This window comes from Octopus sinensis, linkage group LG7 (assembly GCF_006345805.1).
Source record: "Octopus sinensis linkage group LG7, ASM634580v1, whole genome shotgun sequence".
Lineage (NCBI taxonomy): Eukaryota > Metazoa > Mollusca > Cephalopoda > Octopoda > Octopodidae > Octopus > Octopus sinensis.
Genome location: NC_043003.1, coordinates 49753917 through 49771481, shown reverse-complemented (window position 1 = coordinate 49771481; position 17565 = coordinate 49753917). Strand labels below are relative to the sequence as shown.

The window sequence follows — 17565 nt, the reverse complement described above, 5'->3', positions numbered from 1 at the left end:
ACAGAATAACGAAGTAAAAACCAAAAAAAAAAAAAAAAAAAAAGAAAAAGAAACAGAAGTAGGAATATGAAGCAGATATTTGTCTTGCAAGTAAGTTTAGTAACTAAATAATAACGATCCTATGTCCTTCAGTGAAGTCAAGTCAAATAGTCACCGAAAAGATTAGAATAAAATTGGTTTTACACTAACTAATAGCTAAAGCTTTACTCCAATTTAATGAATTGCTTCTCGGTGTTTGAATATCTCACAGCTGCCACATTGCTTTATTGTCATGGTTTCATCTGGAGAGAATCTCCTTTGTTTTTCACACAAGAATAATAGGTTGTTCTCTGCCTCTTCTTTTTTTTTTTCTGCTCCTCATTCTTGACTTCTTTCTTCATTTTTTCTTTCTTTCTTTCTTCTTCTTTGTCTTCTTGTTCTTGTTCTTCTTTGTCTCCTTCTTTTCCTCCTTTTTCTTCTTCTCCTCCTTCACCTCCTCTTTTTCATCCTCTTTCCTCCTCCTCCTCTTCCTTCTTCCACTTCATTTTCTTCTCCTCTTGCTCCCCTTCTTCCTCTAACTTTTTCTTCTCCTGCTCTTTCCTCTTCATTTTCTTCTCCTCTTGCTCCCTTTCTTCCTCACCTTTTTCTTCTTCTCCTCCTTCCTCTTCATTTTCTTCTCCACTTGCTCCCCTTCTTCCTCTACCTTTTTCTACTCCTCCTCCTTTCTCTTCATTTTTCTCCTCTTCCTCCCTTCTCCCTCCACTTCCTCCTCCCTCTTCTTCATTTCTTTTCTTTTCTTTCCTTTTTCTCGTTCTTCTCTCAGCAGAAGTTCTTTCCCCCTTGCAACAATTTCCTATCCATCGCAGGAAGTTTCACAAATTTATGAGAGCAATAATAAGATTCTGTGACATTCATGGTTCTTCCCTTCACTATACATTACACATAACTGGCTGTCGCATCACTTCCACGACGATTTCTTTTTAGTCAGTTCTTCCATTCTAATAACATTTTTCTTGTTTATCTAATGCAAGAAAGTTCACAATTTTTTTTTTGTTTTTTTGGTGGGGTTTTTTTTTTTTGGTTTCAAGCAAAGCAGTCATGCAAATGTGAGGTACTCATGACTTCTATGTACCACCTGCTGAAGATTTTCAAAGAATGAAATTAAGCAAAAGTAGAAAAGAATAGCAGAAGTTAAATTGAATCTTTACGCAATTTTTTTTTTATTCGTAATTCTTGGTTTTCATTTACCAACAATGTGATTGGTATAAGACATTTCAAAGACTAAGTTCTGTATTGTTCCAGTGGTATTGCTAATAGTTCAATGTAGCTATTACAAAAACATTGTTCTGTTGCCACCACAGAACTTTATATTTTGGGCCCCCATCACCACACTTTTTAAAAATTTCTTTGCTGTTCGTTGATGAAGGTAAAAACATCCAAAATATAGAACACACCTTAATTACTTTCTTCCTTATGACACTAAACTGTTACTATTGGCATCCTTTCTGTCTCGGGAGACAATGGAGTTGCGCATGTTTTATTTTTTATTTTATTTTATTTATTTTTTTTGTAGTCTAATCCGGATGCTGTGTGTATATATATATATATATATGTGTGTGTGTGTGTGTGTGTGTGTGTGATGACACTTCATCTAGTGTTGCTCTAAGATCAAATCAATACTTGTCGCAAGGTACACTGTGCATTGTATTCAAATACAAGGGGCATTTCCCTTGTTTCTGCCCGTCTCTGTCTCTCTTGTTTACTCTTGTGGGTTTCAGCCTGGCTGGCTCTTGCTAGCAGGAAGCATGGACTTTAAATGTTGATGATAATGATGATGATGGTGATGATGATGGTGATGATGATGGTAATGATGATGATGATGATGATGATAGATACAGGTATGGCTGTGTAGATAAGAAGTTTGCTTTGTAACACATAGTCTTGGGTTCGATCCCACAACATGGCACCTTGGGTGAGTGTTTTCTCCTATAACTCCAGACTGACCAATCAAGCCTTGCGAGTTGATTTGGGAGATGGAAACTGAGAGAAGTACATCATGTGAGTGTGTTTATGTGTGTGTGTGTGTGTGTGTGTGCATGTATGTGCGTTTGTGTGTGCATTTGTATGCAAGTGTGTGTGTGTGTGTGTGCATGTGCATTTGTGTGTGTGCATAGGTGTGCATTTGTGTGTAGTGCACGCATTTATGTGTGTGTCTGTGTGTGCTTGTCATCACGTGATTGTCATCATCATTTCGGTATAGGTTGGAGGTTTGCCTGGATCTGCTGAGCCACAAGGCTGCATCATGTTCTATGTCAGCTGGATAGGTGGTGGTGGTGATAATGATGATGATGATGGTAAGGATGATGATGATGATGATGATGAAGAAGATGATAATGATGGTGATGATGATGAAGATGATGGTAATGATGATCGTGGTAGTGGTGGTGGTGATGGTGATGATGAAGATGAAGCTGATGATGATGCTGATGATGATTATGATGATGATGACGATGGTGACGACGATGGTGATGATGATGATGATGATGAAGATGATTATGACAAGGATGATGTTGATGGTGGTGGCGGTGGTGGTGGTGGTGATGATGATGATGATAATGATGTATGTGAGAGAGAAATGCATGCTATCAAAGTGACACTGGGATACAAATATACAAATTCCAGTATATCCGTCATGATTACTCGTTTGATAAGGGTACATCAGGTACAAGCATCACACCCATGTATGCGCAACATGGTGATCTCATCATCATTACTAAAACACCACTATTAATACTACAGCTACCACCACCACCACCACCATCACTGGAATATTTCGAAAAAAAAAGAAGAGGAAAACAATAAGATAAAAAAGAAAAACACAGGTGACAAATAGAAAGGTAGTATCAGAGAAAGAGAAATAGGGAGAGAGAGAGAGAGAGAGAGAGAGAGAGAGAGAAAGACAGAGAAGGAGTGAGAAAGAGAAAGAGAGTGAGAGAGAGAGAGAAAGATAGAGAAAGAGAGTGAGGGAGAGAAAGAAAGACAGAGAAAGTGAGTGAGAGAGAGACAGAGAAAGAGAGAGAGAGAGAGAGAAAGAGAGTAAGAGAGAAAGGGAGAAAGAGTGAGACAGAAACAGAGACAGAGAGAGAAAGAAAGACAGAGAAGAGAGTGAGAGAGAGAAAGACAGAGAAAGAGTGTGAGAGAAAGAAAGAAAGAAAGAAAAAGAGAAAGAGAGTGAGACAGAAACAGAGGCAGAAAGAGAAAGAAAGACTGAGAAAGAGAGTGAGAGAGAGAGAGACAAAGTGGAGGAGAAGGATACATTGAGATGGATAAAAACAGAGAGAGACAGAGAAATGGAGACACAGGGGAAAGAGTCTGGGCTGCTAAAATCTACAAATTTTTTTCACTGCCTTTCTTTTTCCATTTTTCGTCTTTTCATTCCCTCTCTGTTTATTTCCTCTTACTCCTTCATGTTGAAGAGCGTAGGCTTGAAAAGTAAGAGACTTTTTCATTTTCCCAAGCGCCAAACTAACACACCTGCTTGTTCTTCATCCACCTGCCTTTGTCTTTTGTGTTTCTATAAAACTATATATATATACACATACATACACATATATATATATATATATATATATATATATTATATATATATATATACACATACACATATACGTAAGTATGTATGTATATATATATATACATACATACATACATATATATATATATATATAATATATATATATATATATACAGAGAGAGAGAGAGAGAGAGAGAGAGAGAGGCAAAAAAGGAAAGAGGAAAAGTACATATTGAGATACAGAGAAACATAGAGAAATGAAGATATAGGAAGAGAGTAAAAAAAGCAGAGATGGAGGAAGAAAGATAGATAGTTGGATGGAGAGAGAGAGAGAGAGAGAGAGAGGGAGAGAGAGAAAGCAGCAGAGATGGGGAAGAAACATAAAGAGAAATGTAGAGAGGGGGAGAAGAACAGATAGAGAGTAAGGGAGATGAAGGAGGGATAGAAATGAAGTGTGAGAAAGAGGAGCAAAAGAAACCAGGTGGAATAGAGAACGATGTTAAAAATGAAAGTAAAAGACAGATAAATACAGAGAGAGAGAGAGAGAGAGAGTGGGGGAAGAAGGGGTGGTAGGAGTAGAATTAAATCAAAGACAACACATAGTAAAAGTGTTAAAATGAAAGAGGAGAGTAAGAGATAGTACAGAAGAGAAACAGTAAGAGACAGAAAGAGAGAGAAGGAGAGAGGATGATAGATACATATATGTATAGTGTTTACCTTCCCAGCCAATAACTGCAAGAGGGAGAATGTTGCACCTTTGGATCCAATACTGCTCATAAACCACTAAAATGGCAGCTAACATTTGTGACATGGCAATGAATAGTTCTCCTGTAAATAGAAACAACATGAAAGAAAAGTCAAGAATTTTTATTATAATTATTGATTTCTATAATGTTGGCAACACGGCTACAAATCTAGAAAGAGAGAGAGAGAGAGAGGATAGTCCATTAAATTTACTCGTGTGTATTTGTTGGACATTTTATTTTATCAACTCTGGGAGGTAAAATTGACCTCAGCTGGATTTGATCTCAGAATGTAAAAGGCCATAACTAAATCCCACAAGGCATTTTGTGTGTCACTCTATTGATTCTGCACTATAAAATTAGCGCTATAAAATTTACAAAGAATGGTTTGTTGGGTCTGTCTGTGTAAGATTTCTAGAAAATGTCTTTCTGTCTTTCATTTGTTTCAGTCGGTGGACAGCAGCCATGCTGGGGGGGGGGGCTCTGCCTTGAAGGGTTGACTCTTTTACTCTTTTACTTGTTTCAGTCATTTGACTGTGGCCATGCTGGAGCACTGCCTTTAGTCGAGCAAATCGACCCCCAGGACTTATTCTTTGTAAGCCTAGTACTTATTCTATCGGTCACTTTTACCAAACTGCTAAGTTATTGGGACGTAAAAAAACCAGCATCGCTTGTCAAGCGATGCTGGGAGTACAAATACAGACACACAAACATATGCACACACATACATACATACATACATACATACATACATACATACATACATGCATACATACATATATATATATATATATATATATATGGTAGTGGTGGGAACAACCACAAACACACACACATACATATGCATGAGCACACATATATATGCATAGGCACACACACACATATATAGCAAAAGTGTGACACTGGAGGATAATGAAGGAACGTACAGAAATCAGGAAAAAATGTGCAAAGGATATGGATACGCTCATCCCTCATCAGTTATTGATCAAAAGTCATCATAATTTCGATACCTAACCAATAATTTTGTTCAGATTGGTAGCATAAACTTCAAAAATCTGCCGGTATATAAATGACTGAACAAGAAGGACAGCAAAAAACAAACTCAAAAAAAGACAAGGTCTCTAGACCAAACTGTAAAAAGGATATGTTATGGAGAGTGTATATACATATACATATATCATTATCATCATCATCATCATCAGTTAACATCTGCCTTCCATGCTGGGTTGGACGATTTGACAGAAGATAGCCAGGCATAAGCCAGCACCAGATGCCCTTCCTAACACCAACCACCCAGCAGTGTGGACATATATATATATATATATATATATATTATATATATATATACAATGGGATCCTACACAGTTTTCATCAATCAAATTTGGGCACACAACATTGGTTGACCTGAGCTACAGTAAAACCATTTGCCTAAAGTGCCACACAATGGAACTGAACCTAAAAGCCAGATGGTTGTAAAATAAGCTTCTTAACCACACAGCCATGCCTGCACCTTATGCAATCAGAGGAAGAATTGTAAATCATCAAACGATGTCATATACGAAGAGAGACATCAATAGTGGAGGCACATGGCCTAGTGGTTAGAGCAGCAAACTGTCGAGGGATCATGGGTTCGAATCTCAGATTGGCTGATGTGTGTTTATGAGCAAAACACCTAAGCTCCATGCAGCTCCAGCAGAAGGTAATGGCAAACTTCTGCAGAGTCTTTCGCCACAACTTTCTCTCACTCTTTCCTCCTGCATCTTGTAGCTCACCTACAACGGACCGGCATCCCATTCAGGTGGGGAACCTATATGCCAAAGTAACCGGGAAACCGGCCCTTATGAGCCAGGCATGGCTTGAGAAGGAACAGAGACATCAGTAAGCCTTTGGATGACATACTGTTACACTGAGGGTGTCTTGACAGAACTGGTTTCAAATTTTGACACAAAGTCAGCAATTTTGATGGAAGGGGCTAGTCAATTATACAGACCCCAGTGTTTATCTGGTCCTTATTTTATTGGCACCTGAAAAGATGAAAGGCAAAGCCAATCTTGGCAAAAGCACCACTATGCATTTTCTTTGGCATGTTAATGATTCTACCAGCTCACCACTGTCTTGATAATATTATACGATCATGAGCAAAGCATGCACTTGGACACAACATACACAACATACATGTATACCACAGCATGCATAGATTAGCATTTGGCCCCTAGAGCTATGGGTCCCCTCCACCAGGTAACTGCCAAGTGTGTTCATACCTTAAGACATTTCTGGGTTACTTAAATGCTAACAAATAAATGCTGTCACATGAAACACAGATTTCTTACTTATTATTTGCTGTTGAGCAAGAGGTCAGCTTCTGGTCAAATAAAACCAATGTCCAGTTTTGAATTCTTGTTAAGAGCTGTTTCATTTAACTTATGCAATCAATAACTCTGAGAATGGCAGGAATATTACAAAATCAATTTTTCTCTTCTTCAAAAGATACATTTCTCTCTTTCTCTCTCCCTCTTTCCCCCTCTCTCTCTCGGTTCTGAAGAGGCCAAGAAAAGAGCTTTTCATCATTGAACTGTGAGTATAACAAGAAAGAAGAAAGAGAGAATAGGAAGAAGAAATTAACATTGTGGTCTGCATGTATTTCCCATATGATGTTGTGGTGTTTATGCCTAACCAATTGTAAATTGTGATTGCCATATGATTTCTCAATGACACAGTCAACATAAGTAAATAGACACAAATAGAAATTGAAACCTGATTGTTGACTTAACACATTGTTGTGAAGAGTTCTTTTTGGACTATGGCAGACTTAGCATCTAGAACAGAATATATTGTTATTATTTTAGTTCTGAGTTCGTTTCCCAATGATGACCATCTTTGAATTCTACTCCCCATGTGGGGGAAGGGGTCAATAAAGTTATATAGTGTAATTTCAATTATATCCAAATTGCAAAAGAAAAATTGGCCTTACATCTATTATTAAAGAGCATGAAAAATTAAATGCCTTTGCATTTTACATCCTGAATTCAAATTCCACTGGGGAATGTCAACTTTCTGAGTCAATAAAACAAAGTACCAGTCAAGCATTTAGAGATGTTGTCATTAACTAAATTTGTCTGCAAAAATACCATGATATTCTCAGAAACAGAATGACACATTTGATAATGCTGGAATATGTTTGAGCATAAGTCTGCTCTGTCAAGGCTAACCTTGTGATAAATAACAATAATAATAGCAATAAAAAAAAGCAACAACAACAGCAGAAAATTCATTCATGACAAGAGTAGTACAATAAAAAAAAAATATAAAGAATTTTGACGAAACATAAAATGCCAAAATTTCAAAAAGGAACAGCAAAGCAAATTGAATCGATCACAGGATAATAAATGCGGTTATTTTATTGAGTAAACTGCAGAAGGATAAAAGAGAAGGTTTATTACGATAGGGTCTGTGCTCAGAACTTAAAACTATAAAGCTAAAAACGCAGTGAGGAATTAGAAACCAATTCCTTTACATATGGCTGAGTTGTTAAGAAACTCCCTTTGCAACTACATGGATTCAGGTTCAATGCCACTAAAAGGCACCTTGGGCAGGCGTCTTCTACTATAACACCAGACTGACCAATGCCTTGTGAGTGAGTGAATATGGTAGGCAGAAACTGTATGGAAGCAGTGAGCTGGCAGAAACGTTAGCACGCCGGTCAAAATGATTAGCAGTATTTTGTCTGCTGTTATGTGAGTTCAAATTCTGCCGAGGTTGACTTTGCCCTTCATCCTTTTGGGGTTGATAAATTATGTACCAGTTACACACTGGGGTCAATATATTTGACTTAATCCCTTTATCTGTCCTTGTTTGTCCCCTCTATGTTTAGCCCCTTGTGGGCAATAAAGAAATAAGAAACTGTATGGAAGCCTATATTGTATGAGAGTGTGTGTGTGTGTGTGTGTGTGTGCATATGTGCATGTGTGTGCATATGTGCATATGTATGTGTGTGTGTTTGTCTCATGACCACTGCCCCTTGACATCCAGTGTTGGTTTGTTTGTGTCACTGTGATTTAGCAGTTTGGCAAAAGAAACCAATTGAATAAGTACCTGACATAAAAATAAAAAGAAATACTGGAGTCAATGAGTTGAACTAAAACCTTTAAAGGATGTGCTCCAGCATGACCACAGTCCAGCAACTGAAGCAAGTAAAAGCTAAACAATGACCAAAGATGTGGCAACCTACCTGCAATGACCGAATATTTTTGTATTTTGTCTCCATCTTCAATTCTGTTGTAAAGATTTGGTAATCCAACTATTACAAGACCGATGACAATGAAGAATATTCCCAACCATTTCTGCTTTGACAGGGAAAGGCCAAAGAATGCAACAGACAGCAGTGAGACAAAGATCAGCATTACACCTATGATAAGAAAAGAAAATTAAATGATGTAATATTCATATATACATTCATGTATTTGTTTTGCTAGATTCTTATGAAATTATGTGTTAAAACAGATACTGTTATATTTAGGGATGATCGTCTTTTGTCAGTATACAAATGCACTATTTATTTGATCTTCACTTTATTATTATTATTATTATTATTATTATTATTATTATTATTATTATTATTATTATTATTTTTGAGTGAGAGAGCAGTGCATGCCATCAAAGTCACACTGGGGTAAAATATACGAAGCCCAGTATACTCATCATGACTACCTGTCTGATAAGGGTACAGCAGGCACATGCATCACGACCATATGTGCGCGACATGGTGGTCTCATATTGAGATAAACACTACCTGACCTTGCAGGTGGGGCCCAGTTAGAATTTTCTTCTGGTCGAGTAGCCCATCCCACTCAAAAGGTCCCTGAATAAGGATTAAGGATGTTCAATGAACCACCCATGTTTCCAAAAGTGAATTATTCAAACCCCAAAGAATTCCTCTCAACACATGGCTATGATGCTCCCCCACTACTTCTGTTTGTGATCAGAGATGCACATATTGTCAGCCACTAAGGGACATGCTCAACTGGTTAAAGTCAAACAACTGACAAACAAATCTCTGGTATTGAGCAGAATATTTGTTGTTAGCCCATCTTTTATACCAAGACAAAACAATGTACATGATAACACTTCCTGTCAGTTAAGATCAGAAGCCATGAAAGCCAGTGCCTGGTACTGCATCAGGGCATTTATTATTATTATTACTATTATTATTATTATTAGTTTATTTGTAAGGCAGTGAGCTGACAGAATTGTTAGCATGCAGGACAAAATGCTTAGCGATATTTCGCCTATTGTTACGTTCTGAGTTCAAATTCTGCCAAGGTTGACTTTGCCTTTCATCCTTTTGAAGTCGATTAAATAAGTACCAGTTGAGTACTGGGGAGCGATGTAATCGACTAGACTCCCCTTCCCCCAAATTTCAGGCCTCATGCCTACTGTAGAAAGGATTATTATTATTATTATTATTATTATTATTATTATTATTATTATCATTATTATTATTATTATTATTATTTTCTCTATCACAGGTTTTGTTGGAGCTTCTGGAGTCTTGCATGCATAACGGGCTTACTACGTGCAGCCAACAGTACCATGCTATTCGTTCTTTCCAGTTATCTAATACTATCAAGGATTGGTATCTAATCCTTACTGTTTATGGCTATTTTACCAGGCTATAATAGAGAAATTTAAGACTAGCTACTTATAGGAACTCCAGTTTGGTGATGATTTAATCCATATAGCTGAGAAGGAGAATATTTACAGACAGCTGTATGAAACCCATTTCGTTTCTACCTTGATTATAAATTTATATTTAGTACTTATAATAATTGGTTCAGTTGGTTATGTTAATAAATGTCTATGAGTCACTTCCCAAAAACAGAGGTCTTTAGGCAAAGGTGATCAGCTAACACAAAGTTAGCAAATACAATCTGCTGGTGGAATTGTAAAATTATGCATGACTTCACTCAAGTTCAACATGTAACTCTTCAATGGTATTTTTATCCAAATTCCAGCAATGGAACATTGTTCCTTTGTTAGGAACCAACTCCTTGATAAAAAGAATTCAAATAATTAAAAAAAAATTACTTATAATGCATGTATATGTGTGTGTATAATAACAATAAAGAAAGTATTAAAAACTCGCAAAGAATAAAAATTTACATCAAATAAAAAAGGGAACGCCAAAAGAATTTTGTTTCATAAAAAAATGTATCTTCATTGTCACAGATTCTATAAGAATGAATTATAAAGAGAAATTTTCATGAAGAAACATTAAATTTGACAGTTTGTTTCAATCATGCAGTACTTACAAGACAGAAAAAATTGGCCAAAAAACTTTGTTGTATATAGAAACAAGCTTTTATAGGATTGAATCATTCACATTAAAATGTTAAAATGTACCACAAATCTGTCAGTTATCCTCCAGCAATATATGTGCATATTGTAAGTTTGTATGCATTTATGTATGTATGTGTGTATGTATGTGTGTATGTATGTATGTGTGTTTGTATGTATGTATGTATGTATGTATGTATGTATGTATGTATGTATGTATGTATGTATGTTGTATGTGTGTGTACGTATGTATGCATGTTTATATGTGTGCATGCATGTAAGTTTGTATGTATGCATACATGTGTGTATGTACGTAAGTTTGTATATATTTATGCATGTATATGTGTAAGTATGTAAGTGTATATGCATGTATGCGTGTATGCATCTATGTGTATATGTATATGTATGTTCATACGTACATGTGAGTATGTTTGTCTGTATGTATGTGTGTGTATCCATGTATTATGTATGCATGTATTATGTATACATGTACGTATCTATGTGTGTATGTATGTATGTCTATGTATGCATGTATGTTTGTATGTATGTATGTGTATGCATATTGTTTGTATGCATTTATGTATGTATGCATGTATGTATGTATGTTTGTATGCATATCATTTGTATGCATTTATGCATGTATGTATGTATGTTTGTATGTATGTATGCATATGTTGTGAATATAACATCACACAGAATTAAGTCTCTGAAAGACTTGTCATTTGTTTGTTTGCTCTTTGTGTGCCTGTGAAATTTTAAATACTCTAATTTCTGAGTCAAGCTGTAACCCATATACACCCCTGGTTGTGTTTTTGCAATGCAAAACCTGCTCCTACTTGCTTGAACATGAACTGGCAAGGAAGCATCTGACTTCATTTTTTACGGGCATATATGAGCGAATATCATCATCATCGTCATCATTGCCATTGGTAATATGGTCATCGTCATCATTGCAATTTGAACATCTGCTTTTCCAAATCTTCATCAGTCAGATGAAATTTGCTGGGACAGGTCATTACAGCAGTGGTTCCCAAACTATTTCAGGCTGCCACCCCTATGACACCAAGACCACATTCCTAGCACCCCACCCCAACTAACCATCACAGACATAGACCACTTTCTGAAGCAAATTCAAAGCAACTGTATTTTACAAATAAAACCTAACCTAATGAATCCATTACTTTGTTGTTTTTACATGAATCGCCACCCCTTCGTTGTTCCACTTGTTACATAAATCACCACCCATTATCACTACACTTGTTACATAAATTGCTACCCTATTATCACCCTACTTGTTACATAAATCACTACCTCATTATCAACCCACTTGTTACATGAATCGCTACCCCATTATCAACCCACTTGTTACATAAAACACCACCCCAATATCACTCCACTTGTTACATAAATCACTACCCCATTATCGCCCCACTTTTTTTCAACAGCTCCTTGGAACTTACCACCACCCCCAGGAAGGCAATATCCCCCTCTTTGGGAACCACTGAGCAACACCAAGATACTCATCACTCATCTGTTTCAAAGCAAAGTAATGTTGCTTCCTTGTTCTTTGAACATCAACAACAATGGCTGGACATGTTTAACCAAAAGATTGCAAAAGAACAATACTTGTTGTATAATGGTCATACTTGTTTCCAACAAGTAGATTATGTCAAGACAAAGATCATGAACTCACATTCCTTTGTTGTGTGTGTCTGTGTTCGCTTATGAGATTCAAGCATATAAAATATTATTATTGTTTATAGCTTTAAGCTAACAAAATATTATTATTATTTACAGAATTGTAAAATCATCACTGCTTATCAAATCATCACAAAAAAACACACATTTGTTCATAAAAACAACACTATGAAATTACAGCTCTTAAATCTGACAGGAAGAAGTGAGTCCTACACATAGAGAAAACCCTACTTTTTTCTGTTAAGGGCTTATACACCCCATTATTACACTATTTTCTTTAGTCAATACATAGTATTCGCTTATAAGCTTTAAGCTTCTAAAATATTATTATTATTATTTACATATATAGCTTAGTTTTTCCTTGGGGCTGACCAGATTGGAGCAATCTTGAGTATAACCAGCTGAAATTGCTAAGATAATCTGGAACTCGACTGAGGACAGAAAACTCCGAATGACCCATCCTTGTTTTCTTTGTATCGTCTGTCTAGATGCTTTGTTGTCTCTTTTTTGTATTTTTTATATATAAAAATATAGCAGCATATGTACACTATGACCTCTTATGTATATTTAATATCATCATAATCTCCATTATTGTCTGATATCTCCTTTTCCATGCTGTTATGGGTTAAATAATTGAATAGGAAGCAAAGAGCCAGAGGATTGCACCAAGCCACAATGTCTGTTTTGGCATGGATTTTACAGCTGGATACCCTTCCTAATGCCAGCCATTCTACAGCATGTACTAGGTATGTTTTTGTATTTTGTGGCCTCTTTCAGTTGCTTTCTACCAAATTCAGTCACAAGTCTTTGGCTTGCGGAGGGCTATAGTAGAAGACACTTGCAAAAGATATTGTGCAGTCAGACTGAATATAAACTTGTTCAAAAGAAACATCATTGTCATCATCATTTAACATCCATTTTCTCTGCTGGCAAGGGTAGGACTCTTTGACCAGAGCTGGCAAGCATGAAAGCTGCACTAAGTTCTGGTCTAATTTGGCTTGGTTTCTATGGCTGAATGCTCTTCCTAACACCAATTACTTTACAGAGTGTACTAAGTGCATTTTATTCTTTGCATCGGTGCAATTATGCAGCAGTGGTATGGAAGCATTTTTATGTGGTGTCAGCATGTAGTTCTCATGATAGCTCAGTTGGTACAGCAAACTGTAGTAATGTAATATACAATTTTGAATACATACATACATACATACATACATACATACATACACACATGCACAAAGCAGATGTGACAGCCAGATAGATAAATGGAAGAATAGAAAAAAAAAACCAGCATAAGAGTGGCTGTGTGGTAAGTAGCTTGCTTACCAACCACATGGATCCGGGTTCAGTCCCACTGCATGGCACCTAGGGCAAGTGTCTTCTACTATAGCCTCAGGCCGACCAAAGCCTTGTGAGTGGATTTGGTAGACAGAAACTGAAAGAAGCCTGTCGTATATATGTGTATATATGTGTCGCCATGATAGATCGTTAGCCACTACACACATTTTTTTCTCTCCTTGTTTTTCTCTGTGTCCCTTTCTGTAGAAGAGCGTAGGCTTGAAACGTAAAAGACTTATTCTATTCCTGAGCATTATACTAATACATCTGTTTGTTTTGTACACCACCTGTCTTCGTCTTTTGTTTTTTTCGTAAATTCTCCCTATATATATATATATATATATATATATATATATATGTATGTATGTATATATATATGTATGTATGTGTATATATATATATATATATATATATATATATATATATATATATATACATATATGTATCATCATCATATCATCATCATATATATATATATATGTATATATATATATATATATGTATGTATATATGTATATATATATATATATATATATATATATATGTATGTGTGTGTATATGTTTGTGTGTCTGTGTTTGTCCCCCGACATCGCTTGACAACCAATGCTAGTTAACATCCCTGTAACTTAGCAGTTTGGCAAAAGAGACCCATAGAATAAGTACTAGGCTTATAAAGAATAAGTCGTGGGGTCGATTTGGTCGACTAAAGACGATGCTCCAGCATGGTCACAATCAAATGACTGAAACAAGTAAAAGAGTATGTAGTTTTTGCATGGGTGCATCTATTTGTATCTGTAAGTATGGGTTTCTGTGTGAATTACAAAAAAACATGGCTGTGCTCATTTTTTTTTTATTTTACTTCTTTTTTTTTATTAAGGATCTTTTGTATTTCGTTATTATCCAATATTAGTCACTGTTTGTTTACAACAATGAACCAATTGCATGTGATTACATTACACCACATTACACTGCACAAAACAAAAGTCTAGAAACCATTAGTGAATAATACCAACACCATCAGATGTAAAATCCCCCCCCCCCAAATAATAATAATAATAATAATAATAATAATAATGATTGTGGATTGATCATGGAAGCTATATTAATAAGAAAATACAATGCAAAAATTAATACACTGATAGAGCACTCTTGCAACAAAGACCATTTCCTGATTGCTAAAAAAGGCCTGGAATTAACAACGAAAAATTAAAATGAGACAATGCTATCAACATCATTAATACACAGCAATGCCATAATTACTGCTTTCTATAAAACGATAATACTGTGTGATATCAATAATCACTTAATTCAGAATGAACTAATGAGGAAGGGAAGCTTCTATGTGGCCATAGAGTACGTTAGAAATTGAAACCTATCCTCTCTTCGTAGTACACTTTTATCGTCTTGAATAAAATAAAAAAAAGAGTATATACTCTTTACTCTTTCTCTTTTACTCATTTACTTGTTTCAGTCATTTTGACTGTGGCCATGCTGGAGCACCGCCTTTAGTCAAGCAAATCGACCCTGGGACTTATTCTTTGTAAGCCCAGTACTTATTCTATCGGTCTCTGTTGCTGAACCGCTAAGTGACGGGGACGTAAACACACCAGCATCGGTTGTCAAGCAATGCTAGGGGGACAAACACAGACACACAAACACACACATACATATATATATATATATATACATATATACGACAGGCTTCTTTCAGTTTCCATCTACCAAATCCACTCACAATGCATTGGTCGGCCCGGGGCTATAGCAGAAGACACTTGCCCAAGATGCCATGCAGTGGGACTGAACCCGGAACCATGTGGTTGGTTAGCAAGCTACTTACCACACAGCCACTCCTGCGCCTATATGCTGAATATTGCAACTTTATTTCTTTAATTTCTTTTGCTTATTTCAGTTGTTTCACTGCAATCATGCTGGAGCACTACCTGGTAGTGACTCAGCAATTAGAGCAAGGTCATCAGCATAGAGGAGCTCCCAGGGACATCCTGTCTTGTCTTCCTCTGTTATTGCCTGGAGGACTATGATAAATAGGAGGGGACTGAGGACTGAACCTTGGTGGACCCCTACCTCTACCTGGGATTCTTCACTGTACTCATTGCAAACCCTCACCTTACTGACAGCGTCCCTGTACATGACTCACACAGCTCTCACTAACCCAGGGACATCCTGTCTTGTCTTCCTCTGTTATTGCCTGGAGGACTATGATAAATAGGAGGGGACTGAGGACTGAACCTTGGTGGACCCCTACCTCTACCTGGGATTCTTCACTGTACTCATTGCAAACCCTCACCTTACTGACAGCGTCCCTGTACATGACTCACACAGCTCTCACTAACCCAGGGACATCCTGTCTTGTCTTCCTCTGTTATTGCCTGGAGGACTATGATAAATAGGAGGGGACTGAGGACTGAACCTTGGTGGACCCCTACCTCTACTGGGATTCTTCACTGTACTCATTGCAAACCCTCACCTTACTGACAGCGTCCCTGTACATGACTCACACAGCTCTCACTAACCCAGGGACATCCTGTCTTGTCTTCCTCTGTTATTGCCTGGAGGACTATGATAAATAGGAGGGGACTGAGGACTGAACCTTGGTGGACCCCTACCTCTACCTGGGATTCTTCACTGTACTCATTGCAAACCCTCACCTTACTGACAGCGTCCCTGTACATGACTCACACAGCTCTCACTAACCACCCCAGTTGAAAGAAGCAACCTCAGGACTTAAGCAAGCTTCTTACCACACAGCCACACCTATGCCTTTTATATCTTTTATTGTTTTCATTCACTAGACTGTGGCCATGCTGGGGCAGCATCTCAAAGAATGCTAGTCAAATGAATGAATCTGAATACTTAATATTCTTTTAAAGCCTGGTATATGTATCAGTTACTTTTTGCTAAACAGCTGTGTTATGGAGATCTAAACACACTAACATTGGCTGTCAAGCAGTGGTGGAGGACAAATATAGAGACAAAGGTACACACACACACACACACACACACACAAGGACAAGTTTCTTTCAGTTTCAGTCTACCAAATCCACTCACAAGGATAATCTGGTGCTTGACTGAGGAAAGAAAACTTTGAATGACCCGTCCTTGTTTTCTTTGTATCATCTATTTGGATGTTTTGTTGTCCCTTTTTGTATCACCTAGCTGTCCGGATGTTTTGCGTTCTTGTCCCATTTGTATTTTTTATATATATATATATAGCGGTGTACATACACTTTGGTCTCTTACATGTAAGTATGCATTTTTCTATACACACACACACACACAACACACACACACACACACACACACACACACACACACAAATATATGGCACTCTGTTGGTTATGATGATGAAGGTTCCAATTGATCCGATCAACAGAACAGCCTGCTCTTGAAATTAACGTGCAAGTGGTTGAGTGGCTGAGCACTCCACAGACGCATGTACTCTTAACCATTAGTTCTCAGGGAGATTCAGAGTGACACAGAATGTGACAAGGCTGGCCCTTTGAAATACAGACACAAACTCATTTTTACCAGCTGAGTGGACTGAAGCGATGTGAAATAAAGAGTCTTGCTTAAGGATACAATGCATCACCAGGAACTGAACTCACAACTTTACGATTTTGAGCCGAATACCCTAATCACTGAATCACGTGCATGTGCATGTGTGCATGTGTGTGTATGTGTGTGGTCAATAGTGAAAGGTATGATATGTTAAGGAAGGAGTGTATAGTTCTTAGCTGTGTAGCAGAGGTTGAAATTTCTATTGAAAATACACTACTTTTGTTGCATGGATGGATATTGTTATTGAAATACATTATTTTTGTTCTAATTAATCATAAAAATAATGAAGAATTTTCTAAAATAATTGTCATGATCAAGATGGAGTTT

General features: G+C 37.0%; 1 protein-coding gene across 1 annotated transcript in view; it reads right to left on the bottom strand.

The window, feature by feature from the left end:
- The window catches only part of LOC115214199 (solute carrier family 35 member F6-like), a 178051-nt gene that overhangs the window by 36338 nt on the left and 124148 nt on the right, over positions 1–17565 (bottom strand). The window contains exons 3-4 of the mRNA XM_029783301.2: positions 8525–8701; positions 4271–4381 (exon numbers count right to left, since the gene is read on the bottom strand). Coding sequence (XP_029639161.1) covers positions 4271–4381; positions 8525–8701 — 288 coding nt within the window. The remainder of the gene's footprint in view (positions 1–4270; positions 4382–8524; positions 8702–17565) is intronic.